At 41.4% G+C, this 19899-nt stretch overlaps 1 protein-coding gene across 6 annotated transcripts in view; it reads right to left on the bottom strand.

Moving 5' to 3' along the window:
• Positions 1-19899, bottom strand: part of ANO3 (anoctamin 3) — a 372280-nt gene that overhangs the window by 30161 nt on the left and 322220 nt on the right. For all 6 annotated transcript variants that reach the window (XM_025459798.3, XM_025459799.3, XM_025459797.3 and 3 more), the window contains 3 exons: positions 6610-6692; positions 6040-6180; positions 5369-5533 (listed from right to left, as the gene is read on the bottom strand). In XM_025459798.3, coding sequence (XP_025315583.3) covers positions 5369-5533; positions 6040-6180; positions 6610-6692 — 389 coding nt within the window. The remainder of the gene's footprint in view (positions 1-5368; positions 5534-6039; positions 6181-6609; positions 6693-19899) is intronic.

Here is a 19899-nt window from a genome sequence, read left to right as displayed (position 1 = left end):
ACTTCGGGTACCTTGCCTAAGGCGACACTATTAAACTAATAGCAAAGTCAGGATTCCTGATGTTGGGTCTCTTGTACCATTTATCCTATGCCTTGTCACAGAAACCATTTCAGATTTTTGTCTTAATACTTAGCACACAGAGCCTGTCTGCAAGCCTGAGATGGGAATATCTACAGCTGATGCCACCAGTGGATTGTAATATCCTTTGAAAGAGTGTTATAAATCACACCAAAAATGCTGTATCACCCCTGGAAATATTGCTCTTGGAAAGCTTTCTGGGGCACCCAAGAAGCTGCATCATCTAAGGCCCAGAAGTTAGCTAACTGGCACCACCATGATGATGAACTACAAACTCAACCCATGCACACTGACTTGTTAACTTCAAAACCACAAAGTGCAGCAAGAAACCATAATTTAGATATATACACTATATGGTGTATGACAGCAATCATGGGCTGTGTGTGTGTAGGGCGGAAAATTGATATGTATTTGGGGGAGGAGAGAATGAGAGGGGGGCTCAGGGACCCTTGGGGTCACTACACTGTGTATGTACATTATATATATAGATCTCATGTTAGAGAACCTATGCTTTTAAACATCACTCACTCCTGCATTCAGGAAGCTGAAATTCTCTTAGTCATAGATTTTAATTACATAAAAATATTTGGAATTTCTAATGAGCCAATGTGAACAGACAGACACAGCCTCTACTTTAACGAACCTTAAATTCCAGTGGTTAGAGACAAGTGAGTTGTGTACTTGGTCAGAAAAGGGAAAATACAGCGGGCTGTGTGCACAGAGAAGCGCGGTGGGCACAGAGTATTATTTTATAGTATAGTCAGATGAGCCTCCTGAGAGGGTAGCATTTGAGCCTAGAGCTCATGCACGAAGCGACAGAGGGAGCCAAGAAGAGATGTGAGCTAAGTACCTTGGAGATGCAGAAACAGTAAGTGCAAAAGCCCTGTGGCGGGATGTGCTCGATGCATTTCATGAAAAATAAGGCAAGTGGAGGATCAGGAGGGGTGGCAGTAAAGAAGCAAGGTTGTAAGAGATGAGAGAGAGAGACCTCAGAGGAAAACAGGTTTTCAGGGCCTGGTAATCCATGGGAAGGTCTTTAGAATTCATTCTGAGCTGAGAAGTCATCATCTTCCCACTGATGCTTTGTTTGGGGTGTTACACAGAAATCCTTTGGGGGAAAATTTAGAATGGAAAAAAGCAGGGAAAGGGCAACCTTTCCTTCCAACCCTTTCCAACCCTTTCCTTCCAACCAGGGGAAGGGGTACGCTTGATTTAGTGCTCTTCATCTCTGCATCAGAGCCTTACAGCCTAACTTGTGCTGTAAAAATGAGCTCAAAACAGAGTTTTTCAGAATCAAAGATAGACTGATCTTTCCCAATAATCTACCTTTCTGAGTTTCTAGAAAGCATGGATATAGACATGAACAAACTAAACAAATATATATTTTTGAAAGGGAGAGAGAGCACGAGAGGGAGGGGCAGAGGGAGAAGGAGAGAATCTCAAGCAGACACCCCACTGAGTGCAGAGCCTGACTGGGGGCTGGATCCCATGACCCTGAGATCACGACCAGAGCCCAAATCAGGAGTCAGACGCTTAACTGACTGAGCCACCCAGGCGCCCCAGCAAGGTCCTCCTAAGAGCAGCGTGCAAGGGAGATGAGAAGAGTTGAGAAAGATAGGAAGACTAACCGGTGAGAAGGCTACTGCAACAGTTCAAGCTAGAAATGCCAAGTAGCTGAAGTAAGGAAGTAGAAGTGAGAATGGGGAAGAGGGAATGGGTCAGAGAGACGTCATAGGAGCAAAATTCACAACAGGCACTTGTGATGAAAGAAACAAAAGAAATGCATGGATGACTTAAAATTCATGGCTGTGTACCTTAAATATTTAAAGTTCCTGATTTAAAAACTCATTTGACTGGTTGAAACTATTTTGCCATGCTATATTTCATGACTTCATGCATATGGATGACGGCTGAAAAGCATATTAGATTAGCAGAATATTTTGATTGAGGCCAAACCGTCATCTGGAGAATATGGTAGCACAGAAATCCCAAAGTCTAGCTATTAAGAAACAAAAAACACATTTTTATGTGTTGCTATTTAGTGTTGGTCTGAAAATAGCAAGAGGTAGCATTTGGTATCCTACGTCAATCTTTTTGGTGGTATAATTTTTTTTAAAGAGTTGGCATTTTGATATTAATGGTTTTAATTTATGTTTATTTGATTAAGATTTTAAATTAATCCTGTGGGTTCAGATAAATCAGACGGGCTGTTTAATGATCTGTGAAGTGCCTCAACATCCTGAGTAGGAAGAGATACATAAATTCAGAAGGACATTTAGGTTTTACACTGATTAAATCTGAGGAATATAACATTCTTTCCACAGTTGTTGAGTTGGTTGGGTAGTTTATCTCCTTTACGCTAAAAGCCATTTAAAAATATTTTCCTAAATTAGTTGCAAGGGCAAAGTAGAAGTTTTGTGGCTGAATCTACTTCCAACAATATCTAAATGTTTCTGTCAAAATTCCCAACGAGTAGAAATAAATATTTAGAAAAAAGAAAATCAGTCATGTCTTCTTTCAGGAAGCACGGATGAGTTACAGCGCTAGGAAGTTACATAGGCTCTTATGGGATTGTGAGGACCTCAAAATATATTTTTTAAGATTTTATTAAATAAATAAATTCGTGAGACAGGCAGAAAGAAGCAGAGACACAGGCGGAGGGAGAAGCAGGCTCCACAAGGGGAGCCCAATGTGGGACTCGATCCCAGGACCCTGGGGTCATGGCCTGAGCCGAAGGCAGATGCTCAACCGCTGAGCCACCCAGGTGCCCCCTCAGGATTGTCCTTATCACAAAAATAATACTATCCTCATCTGCCTCAGAGGCTTTATTTCTACCCCTAAGAGATTCACCTCATCTAGTTCAGCCTCTGTTATCTGTACAAACCAGTACTTTGGAAGAAAAAATATCTTGAGCCTCATTACATATACAGATTTAGTGAGAAGAAGCTGTATCTGAAGCTTATGAGAGAGAAGGCTGTATGTATGTGGGTTCACCGTGATTCTAGGGGATGGGTGGTAACTGAGGAGGGGGCTGGACATAGGGCAGAGTCAGAGTTTAAGGGCCTGGTGACTAAGAAGCAACTGGAATAATAGGACATTGGAATCGGGTACATCAAGGGAAACTTCAGCCAGATTTTGATTTTTTTTGCACTATCGGTGAAAACAGAAAGACTCCTTTTGTAAGGAAAATACATGAAGGTGAAAGCTCCCATTTTACTCAATTGCAGGTTCTGATCGTGACAAGTTCTTCAGTCTAATGAAAAGATAGTTATTCCACTGGGTAGGACTCGAGGACTGGATCCTGGGCCTGGAGGCTCTGTTCCCAGTGTTGTCATGCTTGCCTTCCCAAGCAAAAGTTAATGACACACATTCGGCTTCTTCATTTTTTCCCCCTGTCTGTGAAATCCTTTCCATCTTCAAGAATATTAGGCCAGTTCATTAATTCACTCAAGACGTTTTTGAAGACCAGTAGGTCTTTGGAACAAACTGTCAGACACAGGAACACAGCGTACTCTTTTGAAGGCACTAATAATTGATGGTGAGGGGAATAAATAGACATGAAACCATTAACAATGATTGCCTCCAATGGGTACAGTTAGTTTATGATAGGAAGGGACATGAGAGGCATTTTAGGTAGAAAATAGTGACTTTTCTTGATGTTTGTACTGTTTTCATCGTGTCAGTACTTTACATGATAACAATGTATTGATTTTATAATTCAAAACTAAAAGAGATAAAAGTAGTAACCTTCAGAAAGACGAAAATACATTTAAAAAAGTAAGACTGCTGAAAATTAGCACAGTGGTATGATTTTTGCATGAACAAAAATATTTCAAATTTTCTTATATTTAATCAAAAGACATAATACAACATCTTAGATGTGATTCTATTTCTACAGACAACTGCAAGTACTTAAACATGTGTGAAAGGGTAATAAGCAACAATTAAACAAAAAAGGTGAAAAATTATGAATAAATCACTGCAGGTGTGGTCCGAAGAATTTAGAAAGCCCATAGAAAAGATCCTTGGCATTTCTATACCAATGAATATTGAAGATTAATACATAAACTCTATGATTTAAAGATCAAAAGAAAGGGAAAAAATAAAATGTTGGTATTTGAAACGCGAAAGATTAGAATTCAGAGATGTTATGTGGTATGGTGAGATCACACAGATTGAGTGCAAATCTTTGCTTTGCCTGTGTCCAATGTCCACTGCTTTTTATCAGGACACCAAGTTGAGGAACTGGCATCACAAAGTGATGAGAGTCTGGGCAGTATTAGGAGGGCAGGGCGCACACAGAGGAATAGTGAGTGTGTGCATACGTGCCCGCACACGTTCTGGAATGCCGCTGGGCCACTGGGAAACCTTTTCTCTACCTGGTGAAAGACCGAATTTAAAAAGTGAGTCAAAGCTGCTACCTAGGTGGCTGTGGTTTTATGGGTGACTCATATATAAAGTAAAAATAAAGTACATTCCATTTCTAACTTATTCCAAATTTTACATCATAGTAGAATTTTTTTAAAAAATAAAGGTTATTCTTTTCTGAGTATAAATCAAAGCCTACATAGAGATAAACATTTGAAAAGACCAAAAAAAAAAAAAAAGTTACACTAAATCAAATATTATCCGACTACTGAGAGATGACTGTTGTTAACATTTTATTGTTATTCCTCATAGTTTCAAAATGCAGAAAGAAAGAAAGAAAGAAAGAAAGAAAGAAAGAAAGAAAGAAAAAGAAAGAAAGAGGAAGAGAAAGGATGGAAGGAAGGAGGGAACGAGGGAGGAAGGCAGGCAGGAAGAAAGGAAAGAGAAAAATGCTTAGACCTAGAGAAAGAAAACGGAGTAGCTATTTTCTATTTCACAGGAGGCCGTGGAAGTAACAAACCTTCTATTTCAAAGAGATTTTCTTATACCTTTGTAACAGATTCTCCACTGAGGTTCAGTTTTTTGAAATAATTTTTGGATCAAAAAAATCCCTTAATTGAATGAAAAGAGCATAGCACTTTTACTAGCACACACTAGACCCTCAATGAATAGAAGTTTTCACTAACCAAGACTATAAACTCAAAGGACAAGGAAGACAATACAACTGTTATTGATTTTAATTTAAATAAAATCCATCATCCAAACCACATAGATGACTTTATTTTCACTAAACTAGGTTGTCATTGATGAAAATGTGGGTTGGGCTCATTTGGCTTCCTAGAAATACAATCCAAGCATGAAGGAAGCACAGACCTCTCCCCTACCCATGCCTTTTCACCTTTTGAAAACTGTCAACACTTACAAGATTCAGTGCCATGATGATTACAAAATTGATACAGACAGCAGCAGCTGATGTTGCAAACTGCCAGTGTTGTTTGATGAAATTCCACTTGAATGATGCAAACTGTTCCATGACAACCAGGCGATAGACCACAACAGCAAACACTGCAGTGATCACCAAAGAAATCTGCAATATGGAAGACCAGAGAAGATGTCGTATTTTGCATAATTCACAAAACAAAAGCAATACCCTAGACCAATATACTGCCCCACACACTCCCCGGAGTGAAAGGAATTTATTTTTCCAAGAAAGGATGAAAAAAATCAATTTTTTTCCTTTAAGGAATTGAGTCACATGAGAGCCAAAATACATAGTACAAGATTTAAACTGTTCAGATTTCCACTTTTAAGTGGAATGCTTAGTTTTAATTAATCAGGGCAAACTCATATAATTTCTATTTTACCTTAGATAATTTTTGTTTCTTCCAAATAGTGTTTTATTTAAAGATATGTCCAAATTCTTTTTGTAATCACTCCATAGCTTTCCATGATTTTAATTTTGTTTAATAGTATGTGTTGAAGGTACTGAACTGGATATGGTTTGACCCTGAGGGTCACACAATGAGATGATATTAGAACTTCCTTTTAAATGCGGAATCCCACGACATTCTGAAATATATGGTTGTACTTTACCATGAAGAATATTCCTGAGATAGAAACAAGAAGACGAGTGATTTTGTCTGAGGAAGGCTGATGTGGCTCAGGTTTTCCACTGATGGGATTCACTCTCTCCATCTTGTAATACTTGGCTTCAAACTGGGGACGAAGTGTTTCCTGTAAGAGAAACTAAAGTTACCTACCTATTAGGTAGACATAAATGAAAAAAAAAAAAAAATCACCCAGGAGTTGGAACAAAATTCCTGGATTTTGGCCTACTTTTAAAACAAGTCTTGGAAAAGAAATAACTTTAAAAAAATAAAATGCAAATTATTTTCTAAATAAACCCTAAACTCTATTTTCATCAACACAATTTTCCACTACTGTAATTTTAGGAAACATTGTGGAAGTGCTTTGAAAAAAAATTCCATTACTTCATCGATGATTTCGCTTAACTTCATGAAATAGAAATCTCGTTAGTAAAAAACATCAAATGAAAACCTAAATGCTATTTAGTTGCTTCCAGCTTGGATGTTAAGGACAGTGAATAATTTTCCACATCATGTTATTCCAGTTTTCCTGCCTCCTGGTTTCCTAACATCTTACCTCCTCTTCTTCCCATTCAATAAGGTCCCAAGTATAAGTCAGGGTACTTCTTCTCCTTTTCCAAAACTCCAAGAAGACTGTGGCTATAGACAATAATAATGTTGTTGTTATTATTATTATTATTCTTTACCCAACCACATCACTTTCTATCATCATTGCTTTTCTTTTTTGGATTAATGCATTTCTACCATATTATTAAATCATTAAAATAGATTAAATTTGTATTTAATTTATATAATTGGACTTCTGTCTTTCCCACATCCTATCCTCCCTGTCTCTGAACACTGCAGTCAGCATGAACTCCTAGAGAGTAATTTTTTTTAACAGATTAAATAAGCATAGACCTTTGCTAGCCTGGCCGGTCAAAGTGACACTCTATTAGTGAGCTAAATATATATTGTTCCTTTGACTTGTATATGCTTATTCAAAATCATGTAAAAGACCTAAAGAAGGCTTCCCCAGCCAGAAATGACAATAAAGATTAGATCATACTACTCTAGGACCCAGAGAGGGATGGTGTGTGGGGAGAGAGAGAGAGAGAGAGAGAGAAAGTGCACAAGGTTACGGTGAAAGGAGAAGAAAGGAAAAAGACCAGAGAAGACACTCTTGGATGAATATCCTAGGTGAGCTCAGCATGGACTTAGAGGACTCAATGGAAAAAGTAAAGGAATGCCTGAACCATTAACTGGATTTCCTGTGCAAACTGTTAAGAGAAAGATTGCTTTCTTTTTCTTTTTATTTTTTTAAAATTTTTATTTATTTATGATAGTCACAGAGAGAGAGAGAGGCAGAGACACAGGCAGAGGGAGAAGCAGGCTCCATGCATCAGGAGCCTGACGTGGGATTCGATCCCGGGTCTCCAGGATCGCGCGCTGGGCCAAAGACAGGTGCTAAACCACTGCGCCACCCAGGGATCCCCTGCTTTCTTTTTTTTTTTTTTTTTAATTTTTTTTTTTATTTATTTATGATAGGCACACAGTGAGAGAGAGAGAGAGAGAGAGAGAGACAGAGACACAGGCAGAGGGAGAAGCAGGCTCCATGCACTGGAAGCCCGATGTGGGATTCGATCCCGGGTCTCCAGGATCGCGCCCTGGGCCAAAGGCAGGCGCTAAACCGCTGCGCCACCCAGGGATCCCCCCCAGCTTTCTTTTTAATAAGAAATATTACAGCATTCAAGACTTTGCGGACATCATTAAGACCTCACAGGTGCATTTTTAAAAACTATTCATCTATCCATCCATCCATCCATCCATCCATCCATCCAACCATCTTCCCACCCATCCATCCACTTGCTGTTCTTATTTTGGGCAAGGCACTCTAACCTCAAGGATCTCCTTATCAAGTAGACAGCTATCTAAATAAAGTTAACTTACATTGGAGTAAGAGTTATGGTGAAGGAAGGATTATACTGAAAACCTAGAAACACATGCTTTTGGGAAAACACCACCATCACCATAAGCAGCGCAGAGCAAAAGAGTGAGCGCTTCTTCTCTGTCTGTGGTCACTCTCCTCCTGCCTTCAATGCAAAAAGAAGGCCAGAGGAAGCTGATTCTGAGGTTTTGTTCTTTTTCCTTTATAAGTAGAAATCAGCCCTCAGTGGTTAGAAAACACAAGGTTCATAATCACATTACGTTACATTTTTATCAGTCTTCAAAATGTATAAAGTGCCTTCTCACATATGATTTAATTTTGTCACATTCATAACACCAGCAGATATGGCAGGAGTTACTGTCATCAGATTTTTGAAACAAAGATATAAACGTACTGGGTCTAAGGTCATATAGCCAATAAATGGCAGAGTCAGGATAGAAACTCTTGCTAATTATTGTCCAGACGGTCTTCATATTTTTAATTTCCCCCCCAGGCCTACTATAAGTGCTACCTACTGATTTTCTGTAAAGTCTTTAAAGAGGAGATAAGGCTAAAAGAATCGAGATAGCCAAGATCCACTGACAGGAAGACAAACGAGGTTTTCCAAATACTGCATCTGCCATAAAAAAAAGTTGGCCATAATCATTGTTATGATCTAGAACTTAAAAAATAAGTGGGACATAGAGGAAGTATATTGAAGAAGAGACACAGAGAAATAATTTATTATGAAAGGAAAACTGAAGAAGAAAAAAGCACTGTGCTAAATAAGCAACTATAACATGCAGTGATTAAAAGCCTGGGGCGTAAAGTCTTTCATACAATCCATGCGGAATGTGCAATAAAATTCTAATTATCACTGATCTCAGCCAATGTTTCAAATTCCAATGTGTCATGTGGTCATTTCTTCATTTATCTTTCCAGAATAAACTTTGCCTAGAAGCATCTCCCAGAAAATCTAAGAAATGAAGGAAATCTGGGTTTTGTGAGCCTGAAAACTGGCTTTGGTGTAATTTTAACTTTTTCTTTTTTTTTTAAGATTTTCTTTATTTGACAGGGAGGGAGAGCACCAGCAGGGGGAGCAGCAGGCTCCGGGCTGAGCAAGGAGCCTGACGTGGGCTCCAGGGATCATGACCCGAGCTGAAGGCAGATGCCTAACCGACTGAGCCATCAGGCGCCCAAATGCTTACAAATGTTTTTACTTTAAATTTCAATGATACACGAGGCTTTGTGTTAAAAATCCATTCTCAGCTTGAGATACATTTATTTTATTCACAGATCATTTAAACTCTCAAATGAATCAATATTCTCACTTAAAATTTTGTTTTAGTTAGAAAAAGGGCATGTGGAGTAATGTATCCGTATGCTGGGGCACCTGTGTGGCTCAGGCCACCAACTCTTGATTTGGGCTTAGGTCATGATCTCAGGGTCATGAGATGGAGCCCTTTGTCAGGCTCTGCACTGAGCGTAGAACCTGCTTGGGATTCTCTCCCTCTCCCTTTGCCTCTACCCACTACTCTTTTTGTCTAAAAAAACCCATTAAAGGGGATCCCTGGATGGCTCGGTGGTTTAGCACCAGCCTTTGGCCCAGGACGTGATCCTGGAGTCCCAGGATCACGTCCTGGGTCAGGCTCCCTGCGAGGAACCTGCTTCTCCCTCTGCCTGTGTCTCTGCCTTTCTCTCTGTGTTTCTCATGAATAAATAAGTAAAATCTTAAAAAAAAAAAAAAAAATTAAATTATCAGCATGCCGAACATCAAAGAAGGAAGGAAATTTCGTACACTTACTAATCCCTACTAAACTTAATTCAGATAAAATCAATAATAAAAGCAGCTAAGTTTGAAAATTAGAATAGTATTTGCTTCTAGGGCTGTGGTGACTGGCAGGTGGCATTAGGAAACCACCGAAGGTGATGGAAATATTCCATATTTTAGCAGGAGAGGTGGCGCTACAAGTTTAGGTCATTTTTCAAGAGTGATCGAAATACACCGAGAATCTGTAGATTTCACTCTATGTAAATTATACCTCAAATACCAGATTTTAGAAAGTAAATAACTTTGAAAATAATACCAAGTGATTAATGATATCAATGGCCTGGAACCTTATGGCAACCCAGTAGCTCCCCCCAGGTTTACAGCAGGAGGCTCTGAGCTTGCAGTGAGGACCACACAAGGAGGTGGGATGCTTGGAAGACCGCATCTCGTCGCACAGACAGTTTCGGGGCAGATGCAAACCCAAATTATGAACTTGGGGGATCAGACTGGACCTGAAGAGTACGCTGAGCATTAAGGAGGCCTGCACAGCACCCTGACACAACGACATCAAGGAGCCATGGAAAGAAGAAATGGTTTTATATACACCAAGACCTGACAAGAAGGGTGGAGCAGAAGCATCCAGCGGAAGTGGCCTCAAGGTCCTCTCGGGGGGGACACGTGTGGCCTCGCATAAATGCAGTAGGAAAGGCTGGGCCTTACTCTGAACTGCTAAGTGCTCAGTGCATCTAAACGCACTCGAGTTCCAATAATTCATAATCACATAAACCACCACACTGCCCTAAGTCATCAGCAAGGTTTGTCCCACCGGCCCACCCTTTGTGCCCTAAACGGTAGTAGGTTGCAAGTGACAGAAATGTGAGATGGAGAGACTAAACGCTTCAAGGCCTCAATTCAGTGACTCTGTTCTTCCAGAAGCATTCTCTGAACTGGACCACTTTCCTGGTGGCAGAGGATGAGTAAAGAGGTTGAGCTGGCCTCTAGTTCGGGACTGAAAGATGGAAATAGGAATTTCAAGAAGAAAGAGGAATCTTTGAAGGGCTCCATGAATCAGTGACTTAAAAAAAAAAAAGGATGTCATAAAGCATGAAAGTGACAAGCAAACTTTAGTCATTTTATTGTAATTGGTGGCGAGAAGTTTGGCATGAAGTAACGTGGAAGGACAGAGACATGATGGATGGCTCAGGATGAACAGGGTGACAGAGACTGTGAGATGGTAAAGAGGACGGGGGGCATATTAAACGGCCCTAATGCAAAAGTGAAAATGCTTTAAAAATGAAGGTGTACGGGCACTGAGGAGGGCACTCGATAGGATGAGCACTGGGTGTCATACTCTATGTCGGCAAATTGAATTTAAATAAAATAAAAGTTTTAAAAACGGAAGACGTAGAGAGGGAAAGCCATTTGACTTAGAGGGATGTGTCACTATAAATAGGGGTGTAGGTGGGGTCATAGACATTTATAGTATATACTGCGTACAGAGTACAGGTGTCCACTTGTCGTGTATGCATGACAAGTAGCTGGGGGATCAGACGTGTGACAGCTATGCACGCGGGGCGCCCGGCTGCATATATGCCCAAGTGTCCATGCTAGCTGTCTGCGGAAACAGATCATGGAGCGCTTGGATTCCCTACAAAGGACACGGTGATTGTACAAGAAATACAGGCCACCTACCTTCTTTTGACCTCTTCGTGTATGCAGTGAATCAACTCTTCCCCTTGGTCCGGTGAAACTGGGTTGGAGATGGGGTAGGAGGACAAGAGGCCTGCACTGGGGAGGAGCATCTTGATATCGGGGGAAAGCCAGCTTTCACAATGAGTCACGGAGGTGGGAGGACTATGCGGGGAAAAGCTGAGGATGACACTGCACACTTCTGCTCCTTGGCAACTGTACATTGTATTTGTTTTCTTACTCCTGCCTCTCAGACTACAAAAGATGAGATTGAGACATCTTGCTATGCTGGGTATCAAGGAAATTATCTATAAATATTAGGACCATGTTAGGCCTTAGAAGTCAAGATGAAGGGGCTTCTTTCTTGCCATAGATAGAACAACAAAGATGCACGTGTTGCATCTTGAACTTCCATTTATTATAGTCTACTTCTTTTTTTTTTAAGATTTTAATTATTTATTCATGAGACATGAAAGAGAGAGAAGAGAGACACAGGCGGAGGGAGAAGCAGGCTCTGTGCAGGGAGCCCGATGCGGGACTCGATGCCGGGACCCTGGAATCTGAGCCCAAGGCAGACGCTCAACCACTGAGCCACCCAAGTCCCCCCCTCATGTCCATTTCCAATGGCTTTTCTACGTGATCCAAAGTCAACGGCACAGAGTGACCAAATCATAAAGTTATGCATCTCAAAGAGGTTCATTTTTTTTTTTTCTTTAGTAAGCTCTGTGCCCAGTGTGGAGCCCAACAATACAGGGCTTGAACTCATGACCCTGAGACTGAGACCTGAGCCAAGATCAAGAGTCAGAAGCTTAACTGACTGAGCCACCCAGGCGCCCCTCAAAGAGGTTAGATTCTATATGTAGTTTGTTCCAAGTTATTCCTTTCTTTTTTAAAAGATTTTATTTATTTATTTGAGAGAGAAAGAACACACACAAGAAGGGGGAGGGCATAGAGGGAGAGGGAGAAGCAGACTCCCCACTGAGCAGAGAGCCCGATGCGGGACTCGATCCCAGGACCCCAGGAGCATGATCTGAGCTGAAGGCAGACACTCAACTGACGGAGCCACCCAGGTGCCCCCAAATTATTTATTTCAAATGTATAGATAACAAGGCCCTGAGTGGTTGATAAGCAACACTGGCCTTCTAGAAACCTGCCAAAGCATCTACCACACTTCACCTCACTTTTCTCCTATATTTGCTTTGTCCTGCCCTTGAAGTTAGGTTTTGAAGTTAGGTTCTCCTTTGTTTTTAGTGCTTGGCACACCCACATAGTCAAGAACTGCTACGTCAAGCTGAATTATTGAGTGGGATCCCGTGAGGGGGCCTCTAACTCCTGGCCAAGTGCCCACTAGAGGTGCACGACCATCGCTTCAGCGTCTTGACAGCGACGTTGCTGACCACCGCAGGGTGGGGCTCCTGGGGGTGGGGCAGGGGAAGCAGAGCAATGCCAGACCCAAATGGAGTTAATATGTCTGAATTCGGAGAACAGAAGGGAAGTCCAAGTATTGTTTTCACCCGAAGACATGAAGACGTAAAGCCTCCTTGGAAGAAGACCTGGCTGAAACAACAGTTTATGGGAGGATGGCCTCTGCGACTGCCAGCGCAGGGAACACCCAAGCACCACCAGAGACTTTCTTCCATCCCCCAGATTTATTTTCAGCGACGTCCTGAAGCATAATGTGCCTTTCCCCACACAGTGTTGCAACCTCACTCTGCGTGAGGTAGAAACAGAAACCCCACAGAACAGGTCCTACGGTCGGCAGAAGGGCCGCCAACGTGGAACACTTGACGTTGCCCAGGGACAGCCACCTTCTTTCTTCTTCTTCTTTCTTTTTTTTTTTTATTCTTCCCCATTAGCACCTTACAAAAATGGAATTAATGGAGTTCCTTCCCTCCATATAAAGCAGACTAACCAATATAAAAGGCTGAAAGATGAGTGAAGCCAGCGACAGATTTGGAGTATTTGGGCTGAAGGCTGCTTGACACGAGCGCCCCGGGAGCCGGTTAGTCCAGACTTGCCTGGCTTGTGAAATTTCCTCCTTGTCTAAGGACATGCAGTCTCTGTGGCACTTGCCTTCCAGTTTCCCTGGAAGTTTCTCTCCTTCCTCCCTAACCACATCCAACTGTAAGGTAAACAGCAGACATTTAGGTTCGAAATAGGCGGGAAGGCCAGCATTTGAACCCTAATTTGCCGAAAATCTTCACCAGTCCCTAAAATCAGGGTGGATAGTTTTTCCCCCTTGGGGAAATTCTTTTTTTTTTTTTTTTTGGAAATTCATTTAAAAGTAAGAAGCCACACAGAGACAGCATGACGTTACATTAGAATACAGTGAGCAGTCTCAGGACAATCTCGACCAGAGCAGACTCTGAACCTTGATGCGCAGAGTCCCTTGAAAGCGGACCCTTGTCACTCCCTGTGGCACTGAGTCTGCTCAAATAAAAGCTCGTCAGCTTCTGCCAGGAATTTTTGTAAAATGTAACGTAGCCTTTGAAGCACAGGATTAGTTTTTCTGAGGCCCTTTCTTCAATCTTACCGTTCAACTATTTGACAGACTTAAGTTCTCTGAGTCCGTTGAACCTTTTCTGATTACAAATGTAGAAACACCAATAAAAATAACTGGAGCAGCACCTTTGTCGGGTTCCCTTCTGAAGCACGGGGGCCTCGGAGCGCCTGTCCCAGAGGAGGGCTTCAGTGCGTGTACGCCGAGTGAATGATTAAATGATTAAAGTTATGAAGAAGAACCTCCGCGTCACCTACCATGTCCCCGTTGATAAACAGCTGTCATTATTAAGATGTTGCTAATTCCGTCCCAGGTTGTTCCTGAACAGCACATTTAGGGCAGGTATGAGGCCGACGCTCAAAGGTACGGCCACACGGGTTGCTAATTCATGACTGAAAAAGGGAAAAGCAGGCTCCTCACGGAGTCCCTGGCTTGCCTTGCCCTGCCCCGCGCTGGCCTGTCCTTCCCAGGAAAGCTTCACCAGGACGGGGTGGGTACCTGGATACCTGTCCCCGTCACCCCTGAACAGCACGGCCTCCCACCAAGTGCTCCAAAACTAGGGCTGCGTTCCTTCCGACCGGCCGGTGCCAGGGCCCTGACCACTGCCAAATGTAGGCCCTTCCGCCTTGGAGGCCGCCCTCTGGGAGTGGATGCGGGCCCATGACACCGTACTTGGCACCGCAGGTGAGTGGCAGCCGCTATCAAGGAAACGACTAGCTTCGCTTTTATAATAAACACAATACAACTTACCTTCTTGATCAAGTCACAGCGATCCTCAAAAAACAAAACAGAACATAACAAAGCAAAACAAACCATCTAGGAAAGGCAGTGTGGTGCTGGAAGAAGAACACGGCTTGGCGTAGGAATGTTCTGGTTTGAAAGCCACCGATACCTTCCTAATCGGGTGATGAATGTCTATGTAATGAGAACCCTCCAGTTTCACAACGTACAGCGACAAGAGTAAAATCATCTTTATAGGGGCATTGAGTGAATTAAGTGAGGTGCAGTTTGTAAGTGGTCTAATGATGCTTAATTCATTATAATATAATAAATTATATCATTACAGTATAATAAATTACAATAACTTGTTTTTTTCCGACATTCTGTTCGTTGCTGTATGTAGGAAACTTTATATAGACAAAGTTCTTGGTTTCTGCTGCATAAGAGATACACAATATAAAATATACTTCATAAAATTTAAACATATTGTATATCTTCCTGCAGGATAAAGAAATCTATCGACATTTATTTATATTTTAATTGTTCCACAAATTCAGTCTTGCTCAGTTTCCGCATACTTTCTTCTGCCCATAACCTAGCCAATGATTTAGATTGTCCTTTTCCCTTTTGTATTTAAGATTGTAAAACTGCTTCTAGAGTAAATAATTTGATTCAGAGCTTGCTGTTTTTGAGAGCACAGTTGTCTATTCCTACAGAAAGCGGTGAAAATGAGTGAGAGAAGCAGAAAAGCAGAAAAAAGGTGAAAATGAGTTGCATCATATTCGAAGAAGAAGAAGAGAACGAGCCTTTACTGAGCACCTACAACATCCCAGACTTTGTTCTAGTTATTTCTAACCAGTATCATTTCCACAACAATCCAGGTAAAATACAAGATTATTAATCTCATTCAGTTGATACGCAAATTGAAGGTCTTGGAGATTAAATAACCTGAGGAAGATATTTGGCTGAAATTCAAATCCAGATCCAAATGCTGACCTTTTTCTGTGCCCCCCCCCCCCCAAAAAAAAGAATTACTCCAAATGTGGTTTGGGATAGTACTTTCTGAGCTATATAATTTGCAATGTCTTTCCGGGAAGAAATTAACATCACAGATGAAATGTTTAAGTATTTTTCTTTCTTTCTCTTTCTTTCTTTCTTTTTCTTTCTTTCTTTCTTTCTTTCTTTCTTTCTTTCTTTCTTTCTTTCTTCTTTCTTCTTTCTTCTCTCCCTCCTTCCCTCCCTCCCTCCCTCCCTCCCTCCCTTCCTTTTCTTTCTTTCTTTCTTTCTTTCTTTCTTTCTTTCTTTCTTTCTTTCTTTCTTCTTCTTTCTTTCTTTCTTCTTTCTTTTTCTTTCTTTCTTTCTTTCTTTCTTTCTTTCTTTCTTTCTTTCTTTCTTCTTCTTCTTTTCTTTCTTCTTTCTTTCTTTCTTTCTTCTTTCTTCTTTCTTTCTTTCTTTCTTCTTCTTTCTTTCTTCTTTTCTTTCTTTCTTTCTTTCTCTTTCTCTTTTCTTTCTTTCTTCTTTCTTTCTTTCTTTCTTCTTCTTCTTTTCTTTCTTTCTTTCTTTCTTTCTTTCTTTCTTTCTTTCTTCTTTCTTTCTTTCTTTCTTTCTTTCTTTCTTTCTCTCTCTCTCTTTTCTTTCTTTCTTTCTTTCTTTCTTTCTTTCTTTCTTTCTTTTCTTTCTTTCTTTCTTTCTTTCTTCTTTCTTTCTTTTTCCTTCCTTCCTTCCTTCCTTCCTTCCTTCCTTCCTTCCTTCCTTCCTTCCTTCCTTTCTTTCTTTCTTTCTTCTTTCTTTCTTTCTTTCTTTCTTTCTTTCTTTCTTTCTTTCTTTCTTTCTTTCTTTCTTTCTTTCTTTCTCTTTCTTTCTTCTTTCTTTCTTTCTCAGAGAAAGAAAAGACCTAAATGAGATTGAGAACTTCTGGGAGGTTTGGCTGCTTGTCCATTCAGTGCATCAACAGTCTAAAGTTCTTTGACCAGAAATCTTTTCTGTTTTTGTTGTTGTTTGGCGTCTAAAAATGATTATCAAGCACTCTCTTAACACTGCCTCTACCAAGGCAGAAATCTTTGCATAGATTTTTAAAAAATATTTTATTTATTTATTCATGAGGGACACACAGAGAGGGAGAAGCAGGCTCCATGCAGGGAGCCCGATGTGGGCCTAGATCCCAGGACTCCGGGGTCATGGCCTGAGCCAAAGGCAGATGCTCAACCACTGAGCCACCCAGGCATCCCTGCATTGATCAGTTAAAGGAATTTTCCTTTGCAGGAAAATTATAATAACATTTGATACATGCTTATAACTTAATTGTCTGAAAAGAGTATTTTTTTTATTAGATCAGTATATCTGAATTTGTGGAGACAGACATGCAGCAGCAAATGTAATGCTTCTTGGTCCACAATTCAAGGGAATATTTACTTTGTCAAAGAAAGATTGAATTGTGTATGTGTGTAATTTTGATGTGTCTAAAAGCCAGAACCTCTGACCTCCTCAACACTGGGTGGTAGGCTGGCCCTGAGTGTTCTTGACAGCTGACTAATCGAGTGTTGAGTCAGGGATATGTTTAGTTTGCATTTAGGAAGATCCATCTATGTGGGTTTGCAGACACTTTCACAAGTTGTTCGATAAATACGGACTGTCTTCCCATAGCCATGAATTCTGAGGACACTCCTTTTACTTCATATGCAGACTCTTTCAGGTGCCAGACCAGGGGTTGTAGAAAGAGATGGCATGTTCTGTGGTGTCCAGCACCCATCAAGCAAGAGAAATAAGATCTGTAGTACAGAGCCAGACGCGACTCTATAGAAAATTATCGTCAAGACTTCAAGTCGTTGGGCGCCTGGGTGGCTCAGTCGGTTAAGCATCCGTCTCTTCATTTCGGCTCAGTCATGATCTCAGGGTCATGAAGTTAAGCCCCGCTCAGGCCTCACTCTCAAGGCAGAGTTGGCTTGAGATTCTCTCCCTCTCCCTCTGGCCCTCCTGTAACCTACTCAAATAAATCGATAAAATCTTAAAAAAAATAATTTCAACTCATATGTGAGACACATCAGAGATCTTCTCAAATTTATATTGAAAATGTACAACATGGGGCACTTGGGTGGCTCAGTCAGTTAGGCATCTGCCTTTGGCTCAGGTCATGATCCTGGGGTGTGGGATCGAGTCCTGCATCGGGCTCCTTGCTCAGCAGTGAGCTTGCTTCTCTCTCTCCCTCTGCCCCCCCACTCGTGCTTTGCTCTCTTTCTCTCTCTCTCTCTTTGAAATAAATAAAGTCTTTTAAAAAATGCACACCACATCCAACAATGGATCATAAAGCTGAAATAAACTTTTCAAAACTGTCAATAAAAAAGAATTTCAATTAACCACGTTGGAGGAATAAGAAAGACAATTACTTTTCCCTGTGCCCTCCAAAACATTTTAAATTGGCACATTAAAAGGTAATTTCATAAAACACAGAAATGTAGGACAAAAAGCACTATAGCAATATGGATGGCAGGCAGTTAGCTAATTAAAATATTGTTACTTTTCTGGATTTTGATTTTATGTATTGGGAGATTTTTAAACCTTGTAAATTTGTGATCTTTCCCAGTTTGGTTACTTTCGTTCTTCATTTTCCTATTCATATTTTTGTGGCTTCCAAAATTGTGTGTCTCCTTCCCATGATCAGCTGTCATGTGTCACACACACGTGTCAGCCATTCTGCTCAATGTTTTACACATTAATGCTTAATGTTCACTCATTAGATCCTCACAACAGCTCCATGTACAAGAAATGATTTTTTTTAATCGCTATTTTACTGGTAATGATACCAAAGTCCAGGAATAAATGTTTCCTGCCCCAGATGAATTTGACCGCATACCCTTGGTCACTCCGACTCCTAAGGCAGGGCTACTGGTTTCAAATACTTATTCAAAGGAGGGTTTCCCAATAAGCCTAAGTGTCCTTCTTTAAGGAATCCGTCCGGATTTGGTACCAAAATTTCTTTCTTTTTCTATGGCTTAGAGCTTCTAGGAACTGTCAGCTTAGTTAAACATAACATGTTTTCTTTGTTCTCTCTAAGTCTTTAAGGTGCTTAGCGTCCTTTAAATGGATGAGAAAGCCACTTGTCATTGTTATTTGCAGTCTGTGAACCCGATTTCAAAATCCCCTTCAGGTCATGGATAAGCTTCCTTTCTCTTCTGCCCTGGGTTCTGAGCCAAGAAACAAATCAAGAACCTTCTTCCAGGTGTACAGACTGCCTCCACCTCTAGCCTCGGCATCCCGTCCTCTCCTCACTCTGCCCCTTGCAAGGTCGTGGCAAACAAACTGTGTTTGAAGCAATTCTAACTTTCTAACCAGAAAAAAAAAAAAAGAAAATTAGAGATGTCAGGATTTCCTAATGATCTGCCTTAATACTTTTTTTGGGGGGAAAGCATTAATAAAGCAATCTTTCCCTCAAGGTGACACAATAAGCTATATTATCGATCTGCCGGTTTTGACATTTTATTATGTCTGGGCCTCGCTGTAACTTCATCAAGTTGCTATGAAAATCAATTGCAGAGCTGATGAGCTGAGCAGCGGGCCTCTAAAGAGATTACACTGCGGACTGGAATGAGGGCTCTCAAAGGAGGAGACCTGTAGACCTGTAGCCGTTGCTCCATCACACGGAAGGAATCTGCGGTGTGGCCCTGCTGCACCAGAGTGCCACGGCCTTGTTAAGGAGGGCGCTAGTGTTATCCAGCAGGTTGCCACTTGCCAGGCTGGACAGTTGTTGTGGGGGCCAGGAATTGGAGGAGGCCTCGCTTCAGGATTCTTCTGTGAGCAGCAGTCTAAGGGAGCCCAGAGCTCCCACCTTAGCAAGATGCCCTCACGGCCGCATCCAAAGCACGCACACCTGTTCCTCCTGTTATTACTCACAGCTGGGTCCATCAGGGCTCGGTCACGGAGCTCCTTTTTTTTTTAAAGATTTTATTTATTATTCATGAGACATGAGAGAGAGAGGCAGAGACCCAGGCAGAGGGAGAAGCAGGCTCCATGCAGGGAGCCCGATGTAGGACTCGATCCCGGGACCCCAGGATCACGCCCTGGGCTGAAGGCAGCGCTAAACCACTGAGCCACCCGGGCTGCCCACTGTGCTCCTTAATTCTGTTCATAGCAGCTCTTTCGAGAAGACCAGGATTTCCAGATCATCCTTTAACCCTCGGATTTTGATCCTCTAGTTTCAGGGAAACAGATGGCCCTTGTGACCATCCCCCTCTCTTTCCTAATACTTGGAGATACTTTCACTGTA

The sequence above is a fragment of the Canis lupus genome, chromosome 21, assembly GCF_003254725.2.
Source record: "Canis lupus dingo isolate Sandy chromosome 21, ASM325472v2, whole genome shotgun sequence".
NCBI classification, from domain to species: domain Eukaryota; kingdom Metazoa; phylum Chordata; class Mammalia; order Carnivora; family Canidae; genus Canis; species Canis lupus.
Note: the sequence above shows the minus strand (reverse complement) of the source record. Positions and strands in the feature narration are given on the sequence as shown.